Source organism: Haemorhous mexicanus, chromosome 37 (genome assembly GCF_027477595.1).
Source record: "Haemorhous mexicanus isolate bHaeMex1 chromosome 37, bHaeMex1.pri, whole genome shotgun sequence".
Taxonomy (NCBI): Eukaryota; Metazoa; Chordata; class Aves; order Passeriformes; family Fringillidae; genus Haemorhous; species Haemorhous mexicanus.
This window is the reverse complement of record NC_082377.1, coordinates 1050588-1078468: the sequence shown is the minus strand read 5'-3', so window position 1 is coordinate 1078468 and position 27881 is coordinate 1050588. Positions and strand designations below refer to the sequence as shown.

Genomic DNA, 27881 nt, shown 5'->3' with positions numbered 1-27881 from the left:
TTGGGGGGGTCCTGGGGGGGGATTTGGGGGGGGTTTGAGGGGGATTTGGGGGGGTTTGAGGGCGATTTGGGGGGTCCTGGGGGGGATTTGGGGGGTCCTGAGGGGGATTTGGGGGTCCTGAGGGGGATTTGGGGGGGTTTGAGGGCGATTTGGGGGGGTTTGAGGGGGATTTGGGGGGGTCCTGGGGAGGATTTTGGGGGTCTCGGGGGGCTGCGGAGAGATTTTGGGGGGGTCTGGAGGAGGTTTGGGGGGGATTTGGGGAATTTTGGTGGGGATTTGGGGGTCCTGGGGGATTTTTGGGGGTGTCTGGAGGAGTTCTGGAGGGGATTTGGGGGGTCCGAGGGGGTTTTAGGGGGGTCGGGGGGGTGTTGCAGGTGATGGGGGGGGGTCCTGAGGGGATTTTGGGGGGTCCTGAGGGGATTTTGGGGGGTCCTGGGGAGATTTTGGGGGATTTTGGGGGGTCCGAGGGAGTTTTAGGGCAGATTTTTGGGGGATTTTGGGGTTTTGGGGGGAATTTTGGGGGGTCCCGACCCTTCCAAGGCGCCGCTGTGGATTTGGGGGGGGTCTCCGGGGGGGTTTTGGGGGTTTTTGGGGGGGTGGGGGAGGGGCGGTGTCCCCCCAAATCTCGGGGGTGTCACCACGTGGCGGCCGCGGCGTTTCCATGGCAACGCGCGGGGGAGGGGACAGCGCACGTGGGGGCGGGGGAGGGGGGGGGGGTCCCGAATCCCGCCCGAAACCCCCAAAAATCCTCCTGAAAAACCTCAAAATGCCCCAAAACCGACCCTAAAACCCCCAAATCCTCCCTAAAAACCCCAAATCCCCCAAAGTTGGTCCTAAACCCCCAAAAATCTGCCCTAAAAAACCTCAAATTCCCCCCAAAATTGACCTTAAACCCCCAAATCCACTCTAAAAACCCCCCAAATCCCCCAAAGTCGGCCCTAAACCCCAAAAATCTGTCCTAAAAAACCTCCAAATACCCCAAAACCGACCCTAAAAACCCCAAATCCACCCTAAAAACCCCCAAATCCCCCAAAGTCGGTCCTAAACCCCCCAAATCCACCCTAAAAACCCCCAAATCCCCAAAATTGACCCTAAAACCCCCAAATCCGCCCTAAAAAACCCCAAGTCCCCCAAACTTGGTCCTAAACCCCCAAAAATCTGCCCTAAAAACCTCAAATTCCCCCAAAACTGACCCTTAAACCCCAAAATCTGCCCTAAAACCCCCAAATCCCCCAAAGTCGGGCCCTTAACCCCCAAAAATCTGCCCTAAAAAACCTCAAATTCCCCCCAAAATTGACCTTAAACCCCCAAATCCACCCTAAAAACCCCCCAAATCCCCCAAAGTCGGCACTAAACCCCAAAAATCTGCCCTAGAAAACCTCAAAATGCCCCAAAATTGACCTTAAACCCCCAAATCCACCCTAAAAACCCCCAAATGCCCCAAAATCGGCCCTAAAGCCCAAAAATCTGCCCTAAACCCCACAAATCCCCTAACCCGACCCTAAAACCCCCAAATCCACCCTAAAAACTCCCAAAATTGACCTTAAACCCCCAAATCTGCCCTAAAAACCCCCAAATCCCCAAAGTGGGCCTAAACCCCAAAAATCTGCGCTAAAATCCCCCTAAATTGACCTTAAACCCCCAAATCCAGCCTAAAAACCCCCAAAATCCCCCAAAATTGACCTTAAACTCCCAAAATCCACCCGAAAAAACCCCCAAATCCCCCAAAGTTGGTCCTAAACCCCAAAATCAGCCCTAAAGATCCCCAAATCCCCTAACCCGACCCTAAAACCCCCAAATCCACCCTAAAAACCCCCAAAATCTGCCCTAAACCCCCCAAACCTGCCCTAAACACCCCCAAATCCCCCAAAATTGACCTTAAACCCCCAAAATCTGCCCTAAAAACCCCAAAATCCCCCCAAATTGACTGTAAACCCCAAAAGCAACCCTAAAAATCCCCAAATCAACCAAAGTTGGTCCTAAACCCCAAAAATCTGCCCTAAAAACCTCAAATTCCCCCCAAACCGACACTAAAACCCCCAAATCCACCCTAAAAACCCCCAAATCCCCCAAAGTTGGTCCTAAACCCCAAAAATCTGCCCTAAAAAACTCAAATTCCCCCCAAACCGACCCTAAAAACCCCCAAATCCCCCAAAGTTGGCCCTAAACCCCAAAATCTGCCCTAAACACCCCCAAAATCCCCCAAAACTGACCCTAAAACCCCCAAATCCACCCTAAAAACCCTCAAAATTGGCCCTAAACCCCAAAAATCTGCCCTAAACACCCCAAAATCCCCCAAAATTGACCTTGAACCCCCAAAATCTGCCCTAAAATCCCCCAAAATCCCCCAAAATTGAACTTAAACCCCCAAATCCACCCTAAAAACCCCCAAATCCCTCAAAGTTTGTCCTAAACCCCAAAAATCTGCCTAAAAAAACCCCAAATCCCCTAAAATCGGCCCTAAAACCCCCCAAATCCACCCTAAAAACCCCCAAATGCCCCAAAATCGGCCTTAAAGCCCAAAAATCTGCCCTAAAAACCCCCAAATCCCCTAACCCAACCCTAAAACCCCCAAATCCACCCTAAAATCCACCAAAATTGACCTTAAACCCCCAAAATCAGCCCTAAAAATCCCCAAATCCCCCAAAATTGACCTTAAACCCCCAAATCCACCCTAAAAACCCTCAAAATCCCCCAAAATCGGCCCTAAACCCCCAAATCCACCCTGAAACCCCCCAAATCTGCCCTAAATACCCACAAATTACCCCTAAATTCTCCCAAATGGGCCCTAAAACCCCAAAATCCCCCAAAACTGGCCCCAAATCCCCCAGATCGGCCCTAAAACCTCAAAATCCCCCAAAATCGACCCTAAAACCCCCAAAATTTGCCCCAAATTGCCCCAAACCCCCTCAAAATAGGCACAACCCCCCCAAAATCCTTCAATTGGGCCCTAAAAGCCCCAAATTCTCCTTAAATCAGCCCAAAACCTCTCAAAAAACCCCAAATAAGCCCAAAATCGGCCCCGAAACCCCAAAATCAGCCCCCAAAAACCCCAAATCGGCTCCTAAAGCCTCGAAATGCCCCAAAATCAACCCTGGGAGGTCGAAATCCTCCCCAATGTGCCCAAAATTCCTCAAAATTGGCCCCAAATTTTTCTGATTTGGCCCCAAATCAGCCCAGAGAGCTCCAACATCCCCTGATATTGACCCAAAATTGCCCCAAACCCCCAAAAATTCTCCCCCCAAAACCCCAAAATTTGCCCTGAAATCCTCCAAACTGGACCCAAATCCCTCAAGTCGGTCCCAAAACTCCCAAAATTTGGGCCTAAATCACCCAAAGAGCCCCAAAATCCCCTAAAATTGTCCCTAAAATCCCCAAAATTGGCCTGAACCTCCCCAAATTCCCCCAAACTGCCCGGCCTTCCCAAAATCATCCTGGATTTTCCAAAAATCGCCCCGAATTCCTCCAAAATCCGCTCGAATCCTTCCAAAAAACCAAAATTCACCGGAACCTCCCCCAAAATTCACCTAAAAACCCCAAAATTCTCCCGAATTGCCCCAAAATCCCCTCAGGATTGGCCCGGACCTCCCCAAATCTGCCGGAACTCGTCTAAAATCGGCCCAAAGTTTCCCCAAAATCCGCCTGAAACCCCCCCCAAAATTCCACCCCCCACCCCCATTCCTCCTTCCAGCCCCGACTTCCCCTCAGGAATTCCCAAATTTGCCCCAAATTCCCTCAAATTTGCCCCAAATTTGCCCCAAATTCGCCCCAAATTCCCCCTCCCGCCATTCCCACGCCGTTGCCACGGCAACCAAGCCCCGCCCCCTTTTCCCTTCGCGTTCCCGCGGCAACCAGGCCACGCCCTCTCCTCCCCCCGTTGCCCCGGCAACGCCTTCCCGCGCTCGTTGCCACGGCAACGGCGCGCCAAAAGCGGAGGCCCCGCCCACTCAGCCCCTCCCACGTGACCGCGGGGTGGCGCGCGTTGCCGTGGAGACGGCGAGGGGGCGGGGTTTGCGTGAGGGGAAAGGGGAGGGGCTTCCAAAAGGGCGGGGACGGGGGCTCGGAGGGGTCAATCAAGGACAGGTACGGCGTGGGTTGGGGGCTAAGGGGTCTTGGGGGTCTTTTGGGGGTCCCGAGGTCCCTCCTGGGGGTCCTGGGGGCCATGTTAGGAATTTTCTCGGTGGTTTTGTTGGTCCCGAGGTCCCTCTTGGGGGTCCTGAGGGGGTCCTGGGGGCCGCTTTGGGCCTTTTCTTGGTGGTTTTGTGGGTGCTGAGGCCCCTCTTGAGGGTCCTGAGGGGGTCCTGGGGGGTCTCTGCTGTTTTGGGCTGCCCGGGGGTCCTGGCTGTGCTTTTGGGGGCTCCTGAGGGGCCTCTCAGGGGGGTTTTGGGGGGGTCCTGGGGGTCGTTTGGGGGTCTTGGTGCTGCTCCCGGTGGTCCTGGGGGTCTCTCTGTGCCCCTGTCGATGGTTTTGGGGTCTGTCTGTCCCCCTCGGAGGGTCTCTCTCTGACCCGGGAGGTCCTGGGGGGTCTCTCTGGGCTCCTCCTGATGCTTTTTGGGGGGTCCTGGGGGTCGTTTGGAAGTCCTGGTGCTCCTCTCTATGGTTTCGGGGGTCTCTCCCCTCCTCCTCTGGGGTCTGTCTATGACCCTGGGGTCTCTCTGTCATTTTTGGGGGTTCCTGGGGTCGTTTGAAGGTCCTGGTGCTCCTCTCGATGGTTCTCTGGCCCCCCTCAGGGGTCTCTCTATGACCCTGGGGGGTCTCTCTGGCCCCCTCTTTATGACCCTGGAGGTCTCGGGGGTCTCTCTGACCCCCTCAGGGGTCTCTCTATGACCCTGGGGGGTCTCTCTGGCCCCCTCTCTATGACCCTGGAGGTCTCGGGGGTCTCTCTGGGCCCCTCTCGATGGTTTTGGGGTCTCTCTGTCCCTCTCGGGGGTCTCTCTATGACCCTGGGGGTCTCTCTGGCCCCCTCTCGATGGTTTTGGGGTCTCTCTGTCCCTTTCGGGGGTCTCTCTATGACCCTGGAGGTCTCGGGGGTCTCTCTGCCCCCCTCAGGGGTCTCTCTATGACCCTGGGGGTCTCTCTGGCCCCCTCTCTATGACCCTGGAGGTCTCGGGGGTCTCTCTGGCCCCCTCTCGATGGTTTTGGGGTCTCTCTGTCCCTCTCGGGGGTCTCTCTATGACCCTGGAGGTCTCGGGGGTCTCTCTGTCCCTCTCGGGGGTCTCTCTATGACCCTGGGGGTCTCTCTGGGCCCCTCTCGATGGTTTTGGGGTCTCTCCGTCCCTCTTGGAGGTCTCCTCTATGATCCCGGTGCTCCCGGGGGGGTTCTGGGGGTCCCGGGGGGGGTTCTGGAGGTCCCGGGGGTGTTCTGGGGGTCCCGGGGGGGGGGGTTCTGGGGGTCCCAGAGGGATCCCAGCCCCCCCCTGCACCCCCCCAAACCCCTCCCCCATCCCTTTATCCCCTCCCCTCCCCCTCCCGTTAATCCCCGTTAATCCCGGAGCCTCCGGGGGGGGGGGTCTCGGAGCAGGGGGGGGGTCCCGGGGGGGGTCCCGGGGGGGTCCCGATGGCGGGAACGGCCCCGGCCCCGCTCGCTGCGGGGGGCCCGGGGGGGGTCCCGGTGCCCGGGGGGGTCCCGGTGCCCGGGGGGGGCTCGGGGGGGGTCCCGGGCTGCGGGGGGGGGTCCCGGGGGGGGGGGTCCCGGGTGTTTCTCGCCGCTGCTCTGCCAGTGCCGCCTGGTCTGGAGGGACCGGAGCCTCTCGCTGGCCTTCGGCTGCAAGGTGGGACCCACTGGGGGGCACTGGGAGCACTGGGAGTGACTGGGGGGCACTGGGGAGCACTGGGAGTGACTGGGGGGCACTGGGAGCACTGGGAGTGACTGGGGGGCACTGGGGGAGACTGGGAGGGGGCACTGGGAGGGACTGGGGGGCAGTGGGAGCCACTGGGAGTGACTGGGGGGCACTGGGGAGCACTGGGGGGCACTGGGAGGGGGCACTGGGAGGGACTGGGGGGCACTGGGGGGCACTGGGAGCCACTGGAGGGCACTGGGAGTGACTGGGGGGCACTGGGGGGGGACTGGGAGGGACTGGGGAGCACTGGGAGGGGGCACTGGAGGGACTGGGGGGCACTGGGAGCCACTGGGGGGCACTGGGAGGGGGCACTGGAGGGACTGGAGCCTCTCGCTGGCCTTCGGCTGCAAGGTGGGACCCACTGGGGGGCACTGGGAGCACTGGGAGTGACTGGGGGGCACTGGGGGGGACTGGGGGGCACTGGGGGGGACTGGGAGCCACTGGAGGGCACTGGGAGCCACTGGGGGGCACTGGGAGCGACTGGGGGGCACTGGGGGGGGCACTGGGAGGGACTGGGGGGCACTGGGGGGCACTGGGAGGGGGCACTGGGAGGGACTGGGGGGCACTGGGGGGCACTGGGAGCCACTGGGGGGCAGTGGGGGGGGCACTGGGAGCCACTGGGGGGCACTGGGAGCCACTGGGGGGCACTGGGAGGGGGCACTGGGACCCACTGGGGGGCACTGGGAGCACTGGGAGTGACTGGGGGGCACTGGGGGGGACTGGGGGGCACTGGGAGGGACTGGGGGGCACTGGGGGGCACTGGGAGGGACTGGGGGGCACTGGGAGGGGGCACTGGGAGTGACTGGGGGCACTGGGAGGGACTGGGGGGCACTGGGGGGGGATTTGGGGGCACTGGGAGAAGGAATGGGGACACTGGGATGGGCTGGGAAGAACTAGAGGGGAACTGGGATGGACTGGGAGGAACTGGGATGGACTGGGATGGGCTGGGAAGGACTAGAAGGGAACTGGGATGGACTGGGAGGGGTTTGGGGGCACTGGGAGGGACTGGGATGAACTGGGGGAAACTGGGATGGGATTTTGGGGGCTGACTGGGAGCACTGGGAGGGGGCACTGGAAGAACTGGGATGGGTTTTAGGAGCACTGGGAGCACTGGGAACGCTGCTGGACTGTACTGGGACCTGCCAGGGCCAAACTGGGACCCCCCTATTCCATACTGGGAGCACTGGGAGCCCCCATTCTATACTGGGACCTCCCAGTTCCATACTGGGAGCACTGGGACCCCCCCCAGTTCCATACTGGGACCCCCCCAGTTCCATACTGGGAGCACTGGGACCACCCCATTCCATACTGGGACCCCCCCAGTTCCATACTGGGAGCACTGGGACCCCCCCCAGTTCCATACTGGGAGCACTGGGACCCCCCCAGTTCAATACTGGGAGCACTGGGACCCCCCCAGTTCCATACTGGGACCCCCCCCAGTTCCATACTGGGAGCACTGGGACCCCCCCAGTCCCTCCCAGTTCCCCCCAGTTCCATACTGGGACCCCCCCAGTTCCATACTGGGACCCCCCCCAGTTCCATACTGGGACCCCCCCAGTTCCATACTGGGAACACTGGGAACCCCCCAGTCCTGACCCAGTTTCCTCCCAGTCCCTCCCAGTTTAATCCTTCCCAATCCCCAAACTGGGATTAACTGGGATTAACTGGGCGGAGCCCTCCGCACACCCTAATCTGCATAAATTACCATACGCTCCCCTCCATTCGCATGTGCTGTGCGGCAATCTGCATAAATTTGCATACATTACAGAAATACCGGTACCAAGATGAGGACAGCCCCCCCCTGGAGCAGAGCCCCGCCCACCTGCCCAGCCAGGTAAGGCCCCGCCCACCCGGGAGGCCACGCCCATTTTGGGATCACTCTGACCATAGATGGAGAAGCCACACCCCCTTTTAGAGGCCACGCCCCTTTGGGACAGGTAATGCCTAAATATAGACAAGGCCACGCCCCCTTTTAGAGGTCACACACCTTTGGGACCGCTAATGCCCAAGTATGGTCAGGCCACGCCCCTTTTTGAAAGCCACACCCCCTTCCAGCCACCCAATGCCCAAATATGGGCATGGCCATTTTGGGGTGGCCACGCCCCCTTTGGGACAAGCACCGGCCATATATGGACAGGCCACACCCCCACGTAGAGGCCACGCCCATTTCCAGGCGCAAATATTCATTTTGGGAGGCCACACCCCTTTTGTCTTAGCCCCGCCCCTTTTGTGAGGCCACACCCCCGGGGAGGGCGGTGGTGACGTCACTGGGGGGGGGGTCGGTGATGACGTCATGTGAGTGGTGGTGACATCACTGACCTCACCGTGACGTCATCGGCCGGGTCGGAATTTCCCGGTGACATCACGTGTTCGATGTGACGTCATCGATGACGTCACGGGAACGGGGGAGGGGAATTTGGGGGGGAATTTTGGGGGAAATTGAGAGGAAATTTGGAAATTTTGGGAAATTTTGGGGGGAATTTGGGGGAAATTGAGGGGAAATTTGGGAGTTTTGGGAAATTTTGGGGGGAATTTGGGGGAAATTGAGGGGAAATTTGGAATTTTTGGGAAATTTTGGGGGGAATTTGGGGGAAATTGAGGGGAAATTTGGAATTTTTGGGAAATTTTGGGAGGAATTTGGGAAAAAATTGGGGAAAATTTGGGAATTTGGGGGGATTTTTAAAAAAATTTGGGTATTTTGGGTGGAAATTTTGGGATTTTTTTTTTTTTGGAATTTGGGGATTTTGTTTTGAATTTTTGGGGGGGATTTTTTGGGGGGGAATTTGGGGATATTTGGGGAAAATTTTTGGGAATTCTTTGGGGAATTTGGGGGAATTTTTTTGGGAATTCTTTGGGGAATTTGGGGGAAATTTTGGGGGAAATTTTTGGGAATTTTTTGGGGAATTTGGGGGAATTTTTTTGGGAATTCTTTGGGGAATTTGGGGGAATTTTTTGGGGAATTCTTTGGGGAATTTGGGGGAAATTTTTGGGAATTCTTTGGGGAATTTGGGGGAAATTTTTTGGGAATTCTTTGGGGAATTTGGGGATATTTTGGGGAATTTTTTTGGGAATTCTTTGGGGAATTTGGGGATATTTTGGGGGAATTTTTTGGGGAATTCTTTGGGGAATTTGGGGGAAATTTTTTGGGAATTTTTTGGGGAATTTGGGGGAAATTTTTTGGGAATTCTTTGGGGAATTTGGGGATATTTTGGGGGGGGGAATTTTTTTTTGGGAATTCTTTGGGGAATTTGGGGATATTTTGGGGGAAATTTTTGGGAATTCTTTGGGGAATTTGGGGGAAATTTTTTGGGGAATTCTTTGGGGAATTTGGGGATATTTTTGGGGAATTTTTTTGGGAATTCTTTGGGGAATTTGGGGGAATTTGGGGGAATTTTTTGGGGAATTCTTTGGGGAATTTGGGGGAAATTTTTTGGGAATTTTTTGGGGAATTTGGGGATATTTTGGGGGAATTTTTTTGGGAATTCTTTGGGGAATTTGGGGGAAATTTTTTGGGGAATTCTTTGGGGAATTTGGGGATATTTTGGGGAATTTTTTTGGGAATTCTTTGGGGAATTTGGGGATATTTTGGGGGAATTTTTTGGGGAATTCTTTGGGGAATTTGGGGGAAATTTTTTGGGAATTTTTTGGGGAATTTGGGGGAAATTTTTTGGGAATTCTTTGGGGAATTCTTTGGGAAATTTTTGGGAATTCTTTGGGGAATTTGGGGGAATTTTTTTGGGAATTCTTTGGGGAATTCTTTGGGAAATTTTTGGGAATTCTTTGGGGAATTTGGGGGAATTTTTTGGGAATTCTTTGGGGAATTTGGGGGAAATTTTTTGGGAATTCTTTGGGGAATTTGGGGGAAATTTTTTGGGAATTCTTTGGGGAATTTGGGGATATTTTGGGGAATTCTTTGGGGAATTTGGGGGAAACTTTTTGGGGAATTCTTTGGGGAATTTTGGGGAATTTTTTGGGGAATTCTTTGGGGAATTTGGGGGGAATTTTTTGGGAATTCTTTGGGGAATTTGGGGGGAATTTTTTGGGAATTCTTTGGGGAATTTGGGGAAATTTTTTGGGGAATTCTTTGGGGAATTTGGGAGAAATTTTTTTGGGAATTCTTTGGGAAATTTGGGGGAAATTTTTTGGGAATTCTTTGGGGAATTTGGGGGAAATTTTTTTGGGAATTCTTTGGGGAATTTGGGGGAAATTTTTTTGGGGAATTCTTTGGGGAATTTGGGGGAAATTTTTTTGGGGGAATTCTTTGGGGAATTTGGGGGAAATTTTTTGGAATTCTTTGGGGAATTTGGGGGAAATTTTTTGGGGAATTCTTTGGGGAATTTGGGGATATTTTGGGGAATTCTTTGGGGAATTTTGGGGAAATTTTTTGGGAATTCTTTGGGGAATTTGGGGATATTTTGGGGGAATTTTTTTGGGAATTCTTTGGGGAATTTGGGGGAAATTTTTTGGGAATTTTTTGGGGAATTTGGGGGAAATTTTTTGGGAATTCTTTGGGGAATTTGGAGATATTTTGGGGGAAATTTTTGGGAATTTTTTGGGGAATTTGGGGGAAATTTTTGGGAATTCTTTGGGGAATTTGGGGAAATTTTTTGGGGAATTCTTTGGGGAATTTGGGAGAAATTTTTTTGGGAATTCTTTGGGAAATTTGGGGGAAATTTTTTGGGAATTCTTTGGGGAATTTGGGGGAAATTTTTTTGGGAATTCTTTGGGGAATTTGGGGGAAATTTTTTTGGGAATTCTTTGGGGAATTTGGGGGAAATTTTTTTGGGGAATTCTTTGGGGAATTTGGGGGAAATTTTTTTGGGGGAATTCTTTGGGGAATTTGGGGGAAATTTTTTTGAATTCTTTGGGGAATTTGGGGGAAATTTTTTGGGGAATTCTTTGGGGAATTTGGGGATATTTTGGGGAATTCTTTGGGGAATTTTGGGGAAATTTTTTGGGGAATTCTTTGGGGAATTTGGGGGAAATTTTTTGGGAATTCTTTGGGGAATTCTTTGGGAAATTTTTTGGGGAATTCTTTGGGGAATTTGGGGATATTTTGGGGAATTTTTTTGGGGGAATTCTTTGGGGAATTTGGGGGAATTTTTTGGGGAATTCTTTGGGGAATTCTTTGGGAAATTTTTTGGGAATTCTTTGGGGAATTTGGGGGAAATTTTTGGGGAATTCTTTGGGGAATTTGGGGGAAGTTTTTTTGGGAATTCTTTGGGGAATTTGGGGATATTTTGGGGGGGGGTTTGGGGGTCTCTGACCTCCCCTCCCCCCCCTGCCAGGCCAACTCTCCCCCCGTCATCGTCAACACCGACACCCTGGAGGCCCCGGCCTATGTGAGCCCCAAAAAACCCCAAAATCACCTCAAAATCCCGCCTGGAATTCCCCAAAATCCACCCCAGAACCTTCTGGAATCGCCCCCAGAATTCCCCCCAAAATTGGCCCAAATTCCCCCAAAAATTCCATCCAAACCCCCTCAAATCCATCCCCGAAATTCCCCAGAAATTCCAGCAATTCCTGCCCAAAATTCCCCCCAAAATCCATCCCCAAACCTTCCTGAAATGCCATCAAAAGTTATCCCCAAATTCCCTCAAAATCCCCCAAAAATTCACCCAAAATCCCCCAAAAAGTCACCCAAAATCCCCCAAAAATTCCTCCCCAAATCCCCCAAAAATTCACCCAAAATCTCCCAAAAATTCACCCCAAATCCCCCAAAAATTCACCCAAAATCTCCCAAAAATTCACCCAAAATCTCCCAAAAATTCACCCCAAATCCCCCAAAAATTCACCCAAAATCCCCCAAAAATTCCTCCCCAAATTGCCCCAAAATTGCCCCAAAAATCTTCACAAATTCCCTCAAAATTAGGCTCAAAATCACCTCAAATCCCCCCCAGAGATCCTCAGGTCTTCCCTGAATTCCTCAAATCCCCAAGATTCCAAAAATCCCAAAATCCCAAATTCCAAAAATCCCAAATCCCAATTTCCCCAAAATTCCCAAATTCCAGAATTGCCCAAATCCCAAATTCCCAAAATCCCCAAATCCCCAAATTCCAGAATTGCCCAAATTCCCCAAAACTCCAAATCCCAAATTCCCCAAAATCCCAAATAGCAAAATCCCCAAATTTCCAAAAATCCCAAATACCCAAAATCCCAAATTCCCCAAATCCAAATTCCCCAAATTCCCCAAAATCCCAAACTCCCCAAATCCCAAAATCCCAAATTCCAAAAATCCCAAAATCCCAAACTCCCCACACCCAAATTTCCCAAATCCCAAATTCCCCAAATCCCAAATTCCCCAAAACCCCAAATCCCAAATTTCCCAAATTTCCAAAAATCCCAAAATCTCCAAAATCCCAAATGCCAAAATCCCCAACTTTCCAAATTGCCCAAATTCCCCAATTCCAAAAATCGCAAATTCCCCAAATCCAAAAATCCCAAAATCCCCAAATCCCAAATCCCAAAAATCCCAAATTTCCAAAAATCCCAAATTCCAAATTCCCCCAAATCCCAAATTCCCCAAAATCCCAAATTCCCCAATTCCCAAAATCCCCAAATTCCAAAATTGCCCAAATTCCCCAAATCCCAAAATCCCAAATTCCCCAAAATCCAAAAACCCCAAATTCCCCAAAACCTCAAATCCCAAAATCCCAAATTCCCAAAATCCAAAATCCCAAATTCCCCAATTCCCAAAACCCCCAAATTCCCAAAATCCCAAATTCCCAAAATTCAAAAATCCCAAATTCCCCAAATGCCCCAAAATCCCCAAATTCCCCAATTCCAAAAACCCCAAATTCCCCAAAACCTCAAATCCCAAATTCCCCAAATCCCAAAATCCCAAATTCCCCAAAATCCAAAAATCCCAAATTCCCCGAAATCCCCAAAATCCCAAATTCCCCAATTCCAAAAATCACAAAATCCCCAAAACCTCAAATCCCAAATTCCCCAAATCCCAAAATCCCAAATTCCCCAAATCCAAAAATCCCAAATTCCCCGAAATCCCCAAAATCCCAAATTCCCTAAAATCCCAAATCCCCCAAAACCCCAAATCCCAAATTCCCCAAATCCCAAAATCCCAAATTCCCCAAAATCCAAAAATCCCAAATTCCCCGAAATCCCCAAAATCCCAAATTCCCCAAATCCAAAAACCGCAAAACCCCAAATCCCAAATTCCCCAAAAATCCCAAATTCCCCAAATTCCCCAAAATCCCAAATTCCCCAAATCCCAAATTCCCAAAATCCCAAATTCCCAAAATCCAAAAATCCCAAATTCCCCAAATCCCCAAATTCCAAAATTGCCCAAATTCCCCAAAATCCCAAATTCCCCAATTCCAAAATCCCCAAAACCCCAAATCCCAAATTCCCCAAAAATCCCAAATTCCCCAAATTCCCCAAAATCCCAAATTCCCCAAATCCCAAATTCCCAAAATCCCAAATTCCCAAAATCCAAAAATCCCAAATTCCCCAATTCCCAAAACCCCCAAATTCCAAAATTGCCCAAATTCCTCAATTCCAAAAATCCCAAAATTCCCAAAATCCCCAAAACCCCAAAATCCCCAAAACCCCAAATCCCAAAATCCCCAAAATCCCAAATTCCCCAATTCCAAAAATCCCAAATTCCCCAAAATCCCAAATCCCAAATTCCAAAAACCCCAAATTCCTCAAAACCTCAAATCCCAAAATCCCAAATCCCAAAATCCAAAAATCCCAAATTCCCCAAAATTCCCAAAATCCAAAAATCCCAAATTCCCCAAAATCCCAAAATCCCCAAATTCCCAAAATCCCAAAATACAAAAATCCAAAAATCCCAAATTCCCCAATTCCCAAAACCCCCAAATTCCCAAATTGCCCAATTTCCCCAATTTCCCCAAAAATCCCAAAATCCCCAAAACCCCAAATCCCAAATTCCCCAAAATTCCCAAATTCCAAAAATCCCAAAAATTCCCAAAATCCCAAATTCCCCAAAATCCAAAAATCCCCCAAACCCCAAATCCCAAATTCCCCAAAATTCCCAGATTGCCCAAATTCCCCAATTCCAAAAATCCCGAAATCCCCAAAACCTCAAATCCCAAAATCCCAAATTCCCAAAATCCAAAAACCCCAAATCCCAAATTCCCCAAAACCCCAAAATCCCCAAAACCCCAAATCCCAAATTCCCCAAAACCCCAAAATCCCCAAAATCCCAAATCCCAAATTCCCCAAATTTCCCAAATTCCCCAAAATCCCAATTTCCCCAAAAACCCCAAAATCCCCAAAACCCCAAATCCCAAATTCCCCAAAAATCCCCAAATCCCCCAAACCCCAAATCCCAAATTCCCCAAAATTCCCAAATTCCCCAAAAATCCCCAAAATCCCCAAAATTCCCTTTTTGTTTTTGGCAGGTGAACGGCACCGAGGGGGAGATGGAGTACGAGGAGATCACTCTGGAGAGGGTGAGAGCCCCCAAAATCTCCCCAAAATCTCCCCAAAATCCACCTGGGAACCCCAAAATCGGAGTCGGGAGCCCCAAAAACCCCTGGGAACCCCAAAATTCCCAAAAATCAGCTCAAAAATCCACCTGGGAACCCCAAAATCCCCCAAAATCCCCCCCAAAATCCACCTGGGAACCCAAAAATTCAAATGGGAACCCCCAAAATCCCCCAAAAATCCACCTGGGAACCCCAAAAAATCCCAAATCAGCCCCAAAATCCACCTGGGAACCCCAAAATTCAAATGGGAACCCCAAAATCACCCCAAAATTCCACCTGGGAACGCCAAAATCCCCCAAAATCCCCCCAAAATCCACCTGGGAACCCCAAAATTCAAATGGGAGCCCCAAAATCCCCCCAAAAATCCACCTGGGAACCCCAAAAAATCCCAAATCAGCCCCAAAATCCACCTGGGAACCCCAAAATTCAAATGGGAGCCCCCAAAATCCCCCAAAATTCCACCTGGGAACCCCAAAATCCACCCAAAATTCACCTGGGAACCCCAAAATTCAAGTGGGTACCCCAAAATCCCCCAAAATCCCCCCAAAAATCCACCTGGGAACCCCAAAATTCCCAAATATCAGCTAAAAAATCCACCTGGGAACCCCAAAATCGGAGTCGGGAGCCCCAAAAACCCCTGGGAACCCCCAAAATTCCCAAAAATCAGCTCAAAAATCCACCTGGGAACCCCAAAATTCAAATGGGAGCCCCAAAATCCCCCAAAATCCCCCCAAAAATCCACCTGGGAAGCCCAAAAAAATCCCAAATCAGCCCCAAAATCCATCTGGGAACCCCAAAATCCCCCAAAAATCCACCTGGGAACCCCAAAATCCCCCCAAAATTCACCTGGGAACCCCAAAATCCCCCCAAAAATCCACTTGGGAACCCCAAAATCCACCTGGGAACCTGAAAAATCCGCTTGGGAACCCCAAAATCCCCAAAACCCCGCAAAAATCCACCTGGGAACCCCAAAAAATCCCAAATCAGCCCCAAAATCCACCTGGGAACCCCAAAATCCCCCCAAAATTCCACCTAGGAACCCCAAAAAATCCCAAATCAGCCCCAAAATCCACCTGGGAACCCCAAAAAATCCCAAATCAGCCCCAAAATCCATCTGGGAACCCCAAAACCCCCCAAAATCCCCCCAAAATTCACCTGGGAACCCCAAAATTCAAATGGGTACCCAAAAATCCCCCTGGGAACCCCAAAATTCCACCTGGGAACCCCAAAAAATCCCAAATCAGCCCCAAAATCCACCTGGGAACCCCAAAAATCAAATGGGTACCCCAAAATCCCCCCAAAAATCCACCTGGGAACCCCAAAATTCCCAAATATCAGCTAAAAAATCCACCTGGGAACCCCAAAATCGGAGTCGGGAGCCCCAAAAACCTCTGGGAACCCCCAAAATTCCCAAAAATCAGCTCAAAAATCCACCTGGGAACCCCAAAATCCCCCAAAATCAGCTCAAAAATCCACCTGGGAACCCCAAAATTCAAATGGGAGCCCCAAAATTCACCAAAATCCCCCCAAAAATCCACCTGGGAACCCCAAAATCCCCCCAAAATTCCACCTAGGAACCCCAAAAAATCCCAAATCAGCCCCAAAATCCACCTGGGAACCCCAAAAAATCCCAAATCAGCCCCAAAATCCATCTGGGAACCCCAAAATCCCCCAAAATCCCCCCAAAATTCACCTGGGAACCCCAAAATTCAAATGGGTACCCAAAAATCCCCCTGGGAACCCCAAAATTCCACCTGGGAACCCCAAAAAATCCCAAATCAGCCCCAAAATCCCCCTGGGAACCCCAAAATCCACTCGGGAAACCGAAAAATCTGCCTGGGAACCCCAAAATATCCAAAATCCCCCCAAAAATCCCCCTGGGAACCCCAAAATCCCCCAAAATTCCACCTGGGAACCCCAAAAAATCCCAAATCAGCCCAAAAATCCCCCTGGGAACCCCAAAATCGCCCCAAAAATCCACCTGGGAACCCCAAAAAATCCCAAATCAGCCCCAAAATCCACCTGGGAACCCCAAAAAATCCCAAATCAGCCCCAAAATCCACCTGGGAACCCCAAAATTCCCCCAAAAATCCACCTGGGAACCCCAAAATCCCCCAAAATCCACCCAAAATTCACCTGGGAACCCCAAAATTCAAATGGGTACCCCAAAATCCCCCCAAAAATCCACCTGGGAACCCCAAAATCCACCTGGGAACCCAAAAAATCTGGATGGGAACCCCAAAATCCCCCCAAAAATCCACTTGGGAACCCCAAAATTCAAATGGGTACCCCAAAATCCCCCCAAAAATCCCCCTGGGAACCCCAAAATCCACCTGGGAATCCCAAAAATCCCCCTGGGAACCCCAAAATCCCCCCAAAAAACCACCTGGGAACCCCAAAAAATCCCAAATCAGCCCCAAAATCCATCTGGGAACCCCCAAACCCCCCAAAATCCCCCCAAAAATCCCCCTGCCCCCCCCCCCAAAACCCCACCAATTCCATTTTTGGTTGTTTTTTTTGGAGGCTTTTCGGGGTTTTTCTCAGGGTCTGGGGGTTTTGGGGGTGGATTTTGGGGTTTTTTTGGGGTGTTTTGGGTCTCAGAGGACCCCAAATTCCTGCAGGGGAACTCGGGCTTGGGGTTCAGCATCGCGGGGGGCACCGACAACCCCCACGTCGGGGACGACCCCGGCATCTTCATCACCAAAATCATCCCCGGCGGCGCCGCCGCCCAGGACGGGCGCCTCAGGTGAGAACCCACCCCAAAATCGCCCCAAAGCACCCCAAAATCGGCTTTGGGACCCCCAAAAACCCCAAAATTCACCCCAAAATCATCCCCGGCGGCGCCGCCGCCCAGGACGGGCGCCTCAGGTGAGAATCCACCCCAAAATCGCCCCAAAGCACCCCAAAATCGGCTTTGGGATGTCCAAAAACCCCAAAAACCCCCAAAACCCCCAAATTCACCCCAAAATCATCCCAGGCGGCGCCGCCGCCCAGGACGGGCGCCTCAGGTGAGAATCCACCCCAAAATCACCCCAATCCACCCCAAAATAACCCCAATCCACCCCAAAATCGCCCCAAAGCACCCCAAAATCGGCTTCAGGACCCCCAAAAACCCCCAAATCACCCCAAAATCGGCTTTGGGACGTCCAAAAACCCCAAAAACCACCTCAAAACCACCAAAACCACCCAAAATCACCCCAAATCGTCCCAAAATCACCCAAAATCACCCCAAAATCGGCTTTGGGATGCCCAAAAACCCCAAAAACCACCCCAAAACCACCCCAAAATCACCCCAAATCACCCCAAAATCGGCTTTGGGACGTCCAAAAACCCCAAAAACCACCCCCAAAACCACCAAAATCACCCCAAAATCACCCCAAAATCACCCCAAAGCACCCCAAAATCGGCTTTGGGACACCCAAAAACCCCAAAAACCACCCCAAAACCACCAAAATCACCCCAAAATCGCCCCAAAGCACCCCAAAATCACCCAAAAGCAACCCAAAATCGGCTTTGGGACCCCCAAAAACCCCAAAATTCACCCCAAAATCATCCCCGGGGGCGCCGCCGCCCAGGACGGGCGCCTCAGGTGAGAATCCATCCCAAAATCACCCCAAAGCACCCCAAAATCGGCTTTGGGACCCCCAAAAACCCCAAAAACCACCACCAAAACCCCCAAAATCACCCAAAATCACCCCAAAATCACTCCAAAGCACCCCAAAATCACCCAAATCACCCCAAAATCAGCTTTGGAACTCCCAAAAAACCTAAAAACCACCCCCAAAACCACCCCAAAAACCACCCCAAAATCACCCAAAATCACCCAAAATCACCCCAAAGCACCCCAAAATCAGCTTCGGGACCCCCAAAAACACCCCAAAAACGCCCAAAACCACCCAAATATACATCAAATCACCCCAAAATCACCCCAAATCACCCCAAAATCGGCTTTGGGACCCCCAAAAACCCCAAAATTCACCCCAAAATCATCCCCGGGGGCGCCGCCGCCCAGGACGGGCGCCTCAGGTGAGAAACCACCCCAAAATCGCCCCAATCCACCCCAAAATCGGCTTTGGGACCCCCAAAAACCCCAAAATTGCCCCCAAAAACCCCCAAAACCACCCCAAAATCACCCCAAAATCACCCCAAACCACCCCAAAATCACCCCAAACCACCCCAAAATCACCCCAAAGCACCCCAAAATCGGCTTCGGGACACCCAAAAACCACCCCAAAATCACCCAAAACCACCCAAAATCACCCCAAAGCACCCCAAAATCGGCTTTGGAATGCCCAAAAAACTAAAAATTCACCCCAAAACCACCAAAATCACCCCAATCCACCCCAAAATCACCCCAAAGCACCCCAAAATCGGCTTTGGGATGTCCAAAAACCCCAAAAACCACCCCAAAACCACCAAAATCACCCCAAAATCACCCCAAAATCGGCTTCGGGACACCCAAAATCACCCCAAAATCACCCCAAAGCACCAAAAAAACCCCCAAAACCACCCCAAAAGCCCCCAAAACCACCCCAATCCACCCCAAAATCACCCCAAAGCACCCCAAAATCGCCCCAAAGCACCCCAAAATCGGCTTTGGGACCCCCAAAAACCCCAAAAACCACCCCAAAATCATCCCAGGCAGCGCCGCCGCCCAGGACGGGCGCCTCAGGTGAGAATCCACCCCAAAATCGCCCCAAAGCACCCCAAAATCCCCCAAAAATCACCCAAAAAACCCCAAAAATTCGGGATTTTTTCCCAAAAATTGGGGATTTTGTCCCAAAAATTCGTGATTTTGTCCCAAAAATTCGGGATTTTTTCCCAAAAACTGGGGATTTTGTCCCAAAAACTCGGAATTTTGTCCCAAACCCCCTGCTTTTTCCCCACGGCAGGGTGAACGACAGCATCCTGTGTGTGAACGAGGCCGACGTGCGCGAGGTGCCCCCAGAACTGCCCCAAATCCCCCCAAAATCTCCCAAAAATCACCCAAAAAACCCCAAAAATTCAGGATTTTTTCCCAAAAATTCGGGATTTTTTCCCCGAAAATGGGGGATTTTTTCCCAAAAATTCGGGATTTTTTCCCCAAAATTTGGGATTTTCTCCCAAAAATTCTGGATTTTTTCCCAAAAATGGGGGATTTTTTCCCAAAAATGGGGGATTTTGTCCCAAAAATGGGGGATTTTGTCCCAAAGCCCCTGCTTTTTCCCCACGGCAGGGTGAACGACAGCATCCTGTTTGTGAACGAGGCCGATGTCCGGGAGGTGCCGCACTCGGCGGCCGTGGAGGCGCTCAAGGAGGCCGGCGCCGTGGTGCGGCTCTACGTCATGAGGAGGAAGGTCCCGGCCGAGAGGGTGGTGGAGGTCAAGCTCATCAAAGGGCCCAAAGGTACCCCAAAAAACCACAAAATCGACCCAAAAAAACACAAAATCCCCCAAATCCAGCTTGAAATCCTCCAAATCCGGCCCAAAAATCATCCTGGGAAGGTCAGAATCCAGCCCAAAATGCAGCCCAAAATCTCCAAAATCCAGCCGAAAATCCAGTCCAAAATCCAGCCCAATATCCAGCCCCAAAATCCAGCCCAAAAATCTCCAAAATCCACCCCAAAATCCAGTCCAAAATCCAGCCCAAAATCTCCAAAATCCACCTCAAAATCCACCCCAAAATGTCCAAAATCCACCCCAAAATCCACCCCAAAATGTCCAAAATCCACCTCAAAATCCAGCCCAAAATGTCCAAAATCCACCCCAAAATCCCTGAAATCCACCCCAAAATGCCCCTGGGGGGAGGAGGAGGAGGAGGAGGAGGAGGAGGAGGAGGAGGAGGAGGAGGAGGAGGAGGAGGAGGAGGAGGAGGAAGGTCCCGGCCGAGAGGGTGGTGGAGGTCAAGCTCATCAAAGGGCCCAAAGGTACCCCAAAAAAACACAAAATCGACCCAAAAAACCACAAAATCGACCCAAAAACCCCAAAATCCCCCAAATCCAGCTTGAAATGCCCAAAATCCAGCCCAAAAATCATCCTGGGAAGGTCAAAATCCACCCCAAAATCCACCCCAGAATGTCCAAAATCCAGCCCAAAATCCAGCCCAAAATCCAGCCCAAAATCCACCCAAAATCCACCCAAAATCTCCAAAATCCAGCCCCAAAATCTCCAAAATCCAGCCCAAAATGTCCAGAATCCAGCCCAAAATCCACCCAAAAATGTCCAAAATCCAGCCCAAAATCCACCCCAAAATCCAGCCCAAAATCCACCCCAAAATCCAGCCCAAAATTCTCAAAAACCACACCAAAAATCACCAAAATCCAGCCCAAAATTTCCAAAATCCAGCCCAAAATCCACCCAAAATCCAGCCCAAAAATCCAGCCCAAAATTTCCAAAATCCAACCCAAAATCTCCAAAATCCAGCCCAAAATCTCCAAAATCTACACTAAAATCCACCCCAAAATCCACCCCAAAATCTCCAAAATCCACCCTAAAATCCAGCCCAAAATCCACCCCAAAATCCAGCCCAAAATTTCCAAAAACCACCCCAAAAACCACCCCAAAATCCAGCCCAAAATTTCCAAAATCCACCCCAAAATTTCCCAAAATTTCCAAAATCCAGCCCAAAATCCACCCCAAAATCCAGCCCAAAATTTCCAAATTCACCCCAAAATCCAGCCCAAAATCCATCCTAAAACCCACCCCAAATTCCACCCCAAAATCTCCAAAATCCAGCCCAAAATCTCCAAAATCCACCCCAAAATCTCAAAAATCCAGCCCAAAATCCAGCCCAAAATGTCCAAAATCCACCCCAAAATCCACCCCAAAATCCAGCCCTAAATTTCCAAATTCCACCCCAAAATCCACCCCAAAATCCACCCCAAAATCCACCCCAAAATCCACCCCAAAATCCAGCCCCAAAATCTCCAAAATCCAGCCCAAAATCCACCCCAAAATCTCCAAAATCCACCTCAAAATCCACCCCAAAATCCAGCCCAAAATGTCCAAAATCCACCCCAAAATCCACCCCAAAATCCAGCCCAAAATCTCCAAAATCCACCCCAAAATCCAGCCCAAAATCTCCAAAATCCACCCCAAAATCCACCCCAAAATCTCCAAAATCCACCTCAAAATCCACCCCAAAATCTCCAAATTCACCCCAAAATCTCCAAAATCCACCCTAAAATCCACCCAAAATCTCCAAAATCCAGCCCAAAATCCACCCTAAAATCCAGCCCAAAATCTCCAAACTCCAGCCCAAAATCCTCCCGGGAACCCCAAAATTCCCCAAATTCACCCCAGGAGCCCCAAATTTGGGGACATTTGGGGACCTCCCGGGGGGACAGAGGGGGAGGTGACAATGAAAAGTGACACAGGGGACACAGGTGACAATGGGGAGGTGACACAGGGGACAATGAAAAGGTGACACAGGGGACACAGGTGACAATGGGGAGGTGACACAGGGGACAATGAAAAGGTGACACAGGGGACACAGGTGACAATGGGGGGAGGTGACAATGAAAAGGTGACACAGGTGACAATGGGGAGGTGACACAGGGGACACAGGTGACAATGGGGGGACACAGGGGACAATGGGGGGAGGTGACAATGAAAAGGTGACACAGGTGACAATGGGGAGGTGACACAGGGGACACAGGTGACAATGGGGGGACACAGGGGACAATGGGGGGACACAGGGGACAATGGGAAGGTGACACAAGTGACACAGGTGACAATGAAAGGTGGCAATGAGAGGTGACACAGGTGACACTGGGGAGGAGGTGACACCGGTGACAACGGCAGAGGTGACAATGGGAGGTGACAATGAGGAGGTGACACAGGTGACGATGGGAGGTGACTCAGGGGACAATGGGGGGGAGGTGACAATGGGAGGTGACAACAACAACAAAACGAGGGTGACAAAGGTGACACAGGTGACAGACATGACACCACGGGGGGGTGACAGTGGGGGGGAGGTGACACCGGTGACAATGAAAGGTGACAAAGGGGAGGTGACAAGGAAGGAACAACAAAAGGAGTGTGACAGAGGTGACAAGGGTGACAGAGGTGACCCCACGGGGGGGTGGTGACAGTGGGGGGGAGGTGACACCACGGGGGGGTGACAGTGGGGGGGAGGTGACACCGGTGACAATGTGGAGGTGACAATGGGGGGGTGACAAGGAGGGAACAACAACAAAAGGAGGGTGACAAAGGTGACAAGGGTGACAAAGGTGACAGAGGTGACAGAGGTGACACCGGGGGGGGGTGACAGTGGGGGGGAGGTGACACCGGTGACAATGGGGGGGTGACAAAGGGGAGGTGACAAAGGGGAGGTGACAAGGAGGGAACAACAAAAGGAGGGTGACAGAGGTGACAGAGGTGACAGAGGTGACAAGGGTGACAGAGGTGACACCGGGGGGGGTGACAGTGGGGGGGAGGTGACACCGGTGACAATGGGAGGTGACAATGGAGGGGGTTAAGGTGGGGGAGGTGACAAAGGGGAGGTGACAAGGAGGGAACAACAACAAAAGGAGGGTGACAGAGGTGACACGGGGGGGTGACAGTGGGTGGGAGGTGACACCGGTGACAATGAAAGGTGACAAAGGGGAGGTGACAATGTGGAGGTGACAAAGGGGAGGTGACAAGGAGCGAACAACAACAAAAGGAGGGTGACAGAGGTGACAGAGGTGACAGGGGTGGCAGAGGTGACAAGGGTGACCGAGGTGACAAGGGTCACAGAGGTGACACCACGGGGGGTGACAGTGGGGGGGAGGTGACACCGGTGACAATGAAAGGTGACAAAGGGGAGGTGACAAGGAGGGAACAACAACACAATGGGGGTGACAAAGGTGACAAAGATGACAAAGGTGACCAAGGTGACACCGGGGGGGTGGTGACAGTGGGGGGGAGGTGACACCGGTGACAATGAAAGGTGACAAAGGGGAGGTGACAATGTGGAGGTGACAAAGGGGAGGTGACAAGGAGGGAACAACAAAAGGAGGGTGACAGAGGTGACAAGGGTGAGGTGACAAGGGTGACAGAGGTGACACCACGGGGGGTGACAGTGGGGGGGAGGTGACACCGGTGACAATGTGGAGGTGACAATGGGGAGGTGACAAAGGGGAGGTGACAAAGGGGAGGTGACAAGGAGGGAACAACAACAAAACAGGGGTGACAGAGGTGACAGATGTGACAAGGGTGACAGAGGTGACACCGAGGGGGGTGACAGTGGGGGGGAGGTGACACCGGTGACAATGAAAGGTGACAAAGGGGAGGTGACAATGTGGAGGTGACAAAGGGGAGGTGACAAGGAGGGAACAACAACAAAACAGAGGTGACAAAGGTGACAAAGGTGACAGAGGTGACACCGGGGGGGTGACAGTGGGGAGGAGGTGACACCGGTGACAATGAAAGGTGACAAAGGGGAGGTGACAAGGAGGGAACAACAACAAAACAGGGGTGACAGAGGTGACAGAGGTGGCAGAGGTGACAAGGGTGACAGAGGTGACAGAGGTGACACCACGGGGGGGTGGTGACAGTGGGGGGGAGGTGACACCGGTGACAATGTGGAGGTGACAATGTGGAGGTGACAAAGGGGAGGTGACAAGGAGGGAACAACAACACAACGGGGGTGACAGAGGTGACAAAGATGACAAAGGTGACCAAGGTGACACCGGGGGGGTGGTGACAGTGGGGGGGAGGTGACACCGGTGACAATGTGGAGGTGACAATGGGGGGGTGACAATGAAAGGTGACAAAGGGGAGGTGACAAAGGGGAGGTGACAAGGAGGGAACAACAACAAAACAGAGGTGACAGAGGTGACAGAGGTGACAAGGGTGACAGAGGTGACACCGGGGGGGGGGGGGGTGACAGTGGGGGGGAGGTGACACCGCTGTCCCCCGGGCAGGTCTGGGGTTCAGCATCGCGGGGGGCGTGGGCAACCAGCACATCCCGGGGGACAACAGCATCTACGTCACCAAGGTCATCGAGGGGGGGGCGGCGCACAAGGACGGGCGGCTGCAGGTCGGGGACAAGATCCTGGCCGTGAGTTGGGGACACCGGGGACATCTGGGGACATCTGGGGGGTGGGGACATCTGGGGACAGCGGGGACATCCGGGGGGTGGGGACAGCGGGGACAGCGGGGGTGGGGACAGCGGGGGACATCCGGGGACATCTGGGGATAGCGGGGACACCGGGGACATCTGGGGACATCTGGGGACAGCGGGGACAGCGGGGACATCTGGGGACATCTGAGGACATCTGGGGGGTGGGGACATCTGGGGACATCTGGGGGGTGGGGACATCTGGGACATCTGGGGACATCCGGGGGGTGGGGACAGCGGGCACATCTGGGGGGTGGGGACATCTGGGGACAGCGGGGACATCTGGGGATAGCGGGGACATCTGGGGGGTTGGGGACATTGGGGGAGTTGGGGACATTAGGGACATCCAGGGGGTGGGGACAGCGGGGACATCTGGAGGGTGGGGACAGCGGGGACACCGGGGGACACCCGGTGGGTGGGGACATCTGGGGACAGCGGGGACAGCGGGGACATCTGGGGACATCTGGGGGGTGGGGACACTGGGGACATCTGGGGACATCTGGGGGGTGGGGACATCTGGGGGGTGGGGACAGCGGGGACATCTGGGGGGCTGGGGATAGCGGGGACAGCGGGGGGTGGGGACCTCTGGGGACAGCGGGGACACCGGGGTACACCCGGGGGGTGGGGACAGCGGGGACAGAGGGGACAGCGGGGGGGGTGGGGACAGCGGGGACATCCAGGGGACAGCGGGGACAGCACGGGGTGGGGACATTGGGGGAGTTGGGGACATCTGGGGACATCCAGGGGCTGGGGACAGCGGGGACAGCGGGGACATCCGGGGGGTTGGGGACATCTGGGGACACCGGGGACATCTGGGGGGGTAGGGACACCCGGGACAGTGGGGACATCTGGGGACAGCGGGGGGTGGGGACAGCGGGGACACCCAGGGGGTGGGGACAGTGGGGACAGCGGGGACATCCGGGAGGTGGGGATAGCGGGGACAGCCTGGGGGTTGGGGACATTGGGGGAGTTGGGGACATCTGGGGACATCCAGGGGGTGGGGACAGTGGGGACACTGGGGGACACCGGGGGGTGGGGACAGCGGGGGACATCTGGGGGTGGGGACAGCGGGGACATCTGGGGACACCGGGGGGTGGGGACATCTGGGGACATCCGGGGGTTGGAGACATTGGGGGAGTTGGAGACATCTGGGGACATCCGGGGGTGGGGACAGCGGGGACATCTGGGGACATCTGGGGGGTGGGGACAGCGGGGACAGTGGGGACATCCGGGGACATCTGGGGACATCTGGGGGGTGGGGACATCTGGGGACAGCGGGGACAGTGGGGACATCCGGAGACATCTGGGGACATGTGGGGGGTGGGGACAGCGGGGACAGCCTGGGGGTTGGGGACATTGGGGGAGTTGGGGACATTAGGGACATCCAGGGGGTGGGGACAGCGGGGACAGCGGGGGACATCTGGGGGTGGGGACATCTGGGGACATTCAGGGGGGTGGGGACATTGGGTACACTGGGGGCTGTGGACAGCAGGGACACATTAGGGGGTTGGGGACATTGGGGACATCCCGGGGGGTGGGGACATCAGGGGTTGATAGGGGTTTGGGGACATTGAAGGGGTTGGGGACATCCAGGGGGGTGGGGACATTGGGAACAGCAGGGGTTAATGGGGTGATTGGGGACACTGGGGACATTGGGGACATCTGGGGGGTTGGGGTCATTGGGGACATCTGGGGGGTTGGGGACATCAGAGGTTAATAGGGGATTGGGGACATTGGGGACATCTGGGGGGTTGGGGACATTGGGGACATCCAGGGGTTGGGGACATTGGGGGGATTTGGGACTTTGGGGACATTGGGGGGTGGCCGGGGTGGGGTGGTGGCACTGCTGTCCCCATGTCCCTTCCCTGTGTCCGTGTGTCCCCCAATCCCCTGGTCCTGATGTCCCCAATGTCCCCAATGCCGCCCAATGTCCCAAACCCCCACAGTGTCCCCAGTGTCCCCAGTGTCCCCGATGTTCCCGATGTCCCAATGTCCCAAACCCCCCCCAATGTCTTCAATGTCCTCAATGTCCCCAATGTCCCAGGTGTCCCCAATGTCCTCAATGTCCCCAATGTCCCCGATGTCCCCAGTGTCCCAAATGTCCCCAATGTCCTCAATGTCCCCAACATCCCCAAATGTCCCCAGTGTCCCCAGTGTCCCCGATGTCCCCAATGCCCTCAAGTGTCCCCAATCCCCCCAAATGTTCCCAATGTCCCCAATGTCCTCAATGTCCCCAACCCCCCCAAATGTCCCAAACCCCCCAATGTCCCCAATGTCCTCAATGTCCCCATGTCCCCAATGTCCCCAATGTCCTGGATGTCCTCAATGTCCCCCATGTCCCCAATGTCCCCAATGTCCCCAATGTCCCCGATGTCCCAAACCCCCCAGTGTCCCCAATGTCCCCAATGTCCCCGATGTCCCCAATGTCCCAAGCCCCCCCAATGTCCCCAATGTCCCCGATGTCCCCAATGTCCCCAATGTCCCCGATGTCCCTGATGTCCCCAACGTCCCCGACGATGTCCCCAGGTGAACAACGTCAGCCTGGAGGACGTCATGCACGAGGACGCGGTGGCGGCGCTGAAGAACACCTACGACGTGGTGTACCTGCGCGTGGCCAAGGCCACCGTGCCCGGCCTCGGGGACACCTACGGGCCCCCCGACGTCACCGGCTGTGAGTGCCACACCTGGGGACACTGGGGACACTGGGGACACTGGGGACACGGGGGACATTGGGGACACCTACGACGTGGTGTACCTGCGCGTGGCCAAGGCCACCGTGCCCGGCCTTGGGGACACCTACGGGCCCCCCGACGTCACCGGCTGTGAGTGCCACACCTGGGGACACTGGGGACATTGGGGACACTGGGGACACTGGGGACATTGGGGACACTGGGGACATTGGGGACACTGGGGACACTGGGGGGACTGGGGATATTGGGGGGATTGGGGACATTGGGGACACTGGGGACAACTGGGACATTGAGGACATTGGGGATATTGGGGACATTAGGGACATTGGGGACATCGGGGACATTGAGGGGATTGGGGACATTGGGGACACTGAGGACATTGGGGATATTGGGGATATTGGGGACATTGGGGACACTGGGGACTTTGGGGACACTGGGGACACTGGGGACATTGGGGACACTGGGGACACTGGGGACATTGGGGACTTTGGGGACACTGGGGACACTGGGGACATTGGGGACATTGGGGACATTGGGGACATTGGGGACTTTGGGGACACTGGGGACACTGGGGACACTGGGGACATTGGGGACATTGGGGACACCTACGACGTGGTGTACCTGCGCGTGGCCAAGGCCGCCGTGCCCGGCCTTGGGGACACCTACGGGCCCCCCGACGTCACCGGCTGTGAGTGCCACACCTGGGGACACTGGGGACACTGGGGACACTGGGGACATTGGGAACATTGGGGACACTGGGGACATTGGGGACACGGGGGACACTGGGGACATTGGGG

General features: G+C 53.5%; 1 protein-coding gene across 1 annotated transcript in view; it reads left to right on the top strand.

Annotated features, from left to right (window-relative positions):
- The first annotated feature begins 7590 nt into the window (after positions 1 to 7590).
- The window catches only part of DLG4 (discs large MAGUK scaffold protein 4), a 54694-nt gene continuing 34403 nt past the window's right edge, over positions 7591 to 27881 (top strand). The window contains 7 exon segments of the mRNA XM_059872590.1: positions 7591 to 7674; positions 11129 to 11182; positions 14225 to 14275; positions 16933 to 17057; positions 19527 to 19696; positions 24198 to 24334; positions 26921 to 27065. Coding sequence (XP_059728573.1) covers positions 14246 to 14275; positions 16933 to 17057; positions 19527 to 19696; positions 24198 to 24334; positions 26921 to 27065 — 607 coding nt within the window. The 5' untranslated portion in view covers positions 7591 to 7674; positions 11129 to 11182; positions 14225 to 14245.